At 32.7% G+C, this 2,650-nt stretch overlaps 1 protein-coding gene across 1 annotated transcript in view; it reads left to right on the top strand.

Annotated features, from left to right (window-relative positions):
* Positions 1 to 2,650, top strand: part of LOC119594177 (ATP-dependent RNA helicase SUV3 homolog, mitochondrial-like) — a 9,918-nt gene that overhangs the window by 851 nt on the left and 6,417 nt on the right. Inside the window, exons 2-6 of the mRNA XM_037943246.1 lie at positions 899 to 1,013; positions 1,242 to 1,374; positions 1,586 to 1,686; positions 1,816 to 1,937; positions 2,067 to 2,235. Coding sequence (XP_037799174.1) covers positions 899 to 1,013; positions 1,242 to 1,374; positions 1,586 to 1,686; positions 1,816 to 1,937; positions 2,067 to 2,235 — 640 coding nt within the window. The remainder of the gene's footprint in view (positions 1 to 898; positions 1,014 to 1,241; positions 1,375 to 1,585; positions 1,687 to 1,815; positions 1,938 to 2,066; positions 2,236 to 2,650) is intronic.

Here is a 2,650-nt window from a genome sequence, read left to right as displayed (position 1 = left end):
TAAATAAAAAGAACCTTTTTGAATATGTGTACCAATTCTTTAAAAGTCTTCAGATTGATTTTATATAAATACTTAAATACCATCCATGTCAAATCTAATTCTCCTGTGCATTCCACATAAGAAGATGTAGAGAGGACATGCTTATGATTTTTTAAAGTTTGCTGACTGTCGAACTATATAACAAAACCAAATTTATATTTTGGCCTTCTGTATATGCATGTCATTTTTCAAATTTATTAATTATATTGGTTATTTAGCCAGATGCATCTCTGCTTTCCTTTTACAAATGTTTACAATGATATCGCTAGTATTTGTTTGAATCAGTTGAATTGTTGTGAGAAATTCCCATAGCCACAAGGTGCACTTTTATCATATATTTCATTTTACCATCTAACCTATTTAAAAGATATTTGGTTATTGTCCAAAATAAGATCATATCAGGCAGGTACTTTGGCATCCATGCTATTTGCTCCAGAAATTTTGGAAAACCTCCAGTTTTTACACTCTGGCAAGATAGAGCTTGGATGATAAATTGTCAAGGTGGTCTACAAGCTCTGTCTACCAGAATGTATGTGGTGGATGTTGGTTGATTTTTGAGCTGCAGCAGGTACCCCTTTCTATTTTTTATGTTATTATTTTTCACTTGTGCAGATTAATTTGAGTTTTACTTTGGTTATATTTTGTGCCTTTACATGGTCCTGATCTGGACAGTTACCATATCTTTTGTATTGTATTCAGTACAGCATTGGTAAATTATTCAACTTTCTCAGTTAACTACAGTAATACAGATAATTGAAACAGAAACATATTTGATGTAGACCTTTTCTTCATTGTGTCTTGGCTAGAGAAATATATATTTACTGCAGTTGATAACTATTTTCATATAATGTATTTGCAGATCATCCCTTTTAGCTGTAAGTGCAAGTCAGTCACAATACACAAAGCGACTGAAACATAAAGGAAAAGGCAGAGGAGATGACATATCTCATCTTTTTATACCTGTTCCAATCAAGGTAATGTTGAACTAAGGAAAGATGAAGTCATTTATCTTAAATATGAATACTTTGTATAATATTTGGTCAAGTATGAAGGATTTAAATGGATGTATTAGATCACAAGTTTTACATTTTTTTTACTTTCAGTCCTTTTAGTTCCTTTCCACACTGTGTAGGGAGAGAAATGTGTCGTGTCTAAAGTTAGAGATTTTTTCAAGCCTATTTTTTATTTACTATTTTATTCAGGCTCGGGAAGATGAGATAAATGTTGGTGAAGAGATGGCAGGTCCATTGAGGAAAGATGACATTCTTCGTGTCCTCAACCGATTCTACAGCAATGAAGATATCAAAGACCTTGCAAGAGAAAATGGACTTGACAGTATGTTATCTTATTTTGCATTGTTCTGTTGCCATGAAAATAAAAATCAAGTACTGTATTGATGTAACAGTATACCTATATATTTATCTTAGATCATAAATGTGCTTTTTTTACAGGAAACAAAAACAACTGACAGTTAATAAGGTGACAATTATCAGTCAGAGGATAGGTAAATCATGTTATTGATTAATAATTTGTTTGCACATTCCAGATTATTTATACCAACAGACTTTCATCAGTTTTAGGAAATTTTGTATTGAATCTGGTTCCCTTCCTGTTGACCTTCACATCATTATCAGTGATGTGTTGCAGGTAAGATGAAGATTAGCTTCTGTTGTTTCTGTTGCTGATACTAAGACTACTTATTTGCTATAAGATATCTTTTGATAAAAATATTTTGTGCTTTAAACGCACACTCTCCTTTTTTACTTTATCCCACAGGGTGCTGGTCACATTCATGACATCTACCCAAGTTTTATGAAACATGCACAAAAGATATTTCCTCACCTGAACTGCATTGATGACCTGTGCAAAATATCAGATTTGTCATGTCCTCCAAATTGGTGAGCATTGATAATTTTTGGAGAATCAGTGTTGACCAGAAATACATTATCTTTGGTGCATACTGGATATGTGTTTGCATGTTTTGTTCCAGTATTTTAACATTTATTTTCTTAATTTATTTTTTGTAGGTATCCTGAGGCCCGTGCTTTAAACCGTAAAATAGTATTTCATGCGGGGCCCACCAACAGTGGCAAGACCTACCATGCTATGCAACAGTTTCTCAGTACTGAGTCTGGGGTATATTGTGGACCACTGAAGCTCTTGGCTAATGAGGTTTTCCATGCAAGTAACAAAAGGGTAGGTACAAGCATGTCAGGGATATGACTAGTATTTTATATTCATGGGGTTTGGTTGTAATGATTAAAATAGTTTTAAATCTTGTGTAATTTTAGAAGGTATTAAATGTGTCTGACTTGATTGTCAGTCACTCAGAACAAGTGAAGTGTTAGTGGTAAAATAGATTTAATAGGTCTGCTTGCTGATTTTTGAAAGAAGTGATCAGTTATGACTCAACAGTTAAAAAGTTTAAGGCAACATAACAAATTTTAGCTTAATATATTATTTTCAGATTTTTCAATAATGGTCTTAGAGTAATAATGTTAATGTAAAATTATAGAGTAAATGTTGGTTTATTTCTGGTAATAAATAAAAGGCATGGTTCAGCACTGTATCTGTTTGATAAGATCACTTTGATATGTCAAGGAGCTTTCCA

This window comes from Penaeus monodon, chromosome 33, assembly GCF_015228065.2.
Source record: "Penaeus monodon isolate SGIC_2016 chromosome 33, NSTDA_Pmon_1, whole genome shotgun sequence".
NCBI classification, from domain to species: Eukaryota; Metazoa; Arthropoda; class Malacostraca; order Decapoda; family Penaeidae; genus Penaeus; species Penaeus monodon.
Note: the sequence above shows the minus strand (reverse complement) of the source record. Positions and strands in the feature narration are given on the sequence as shown.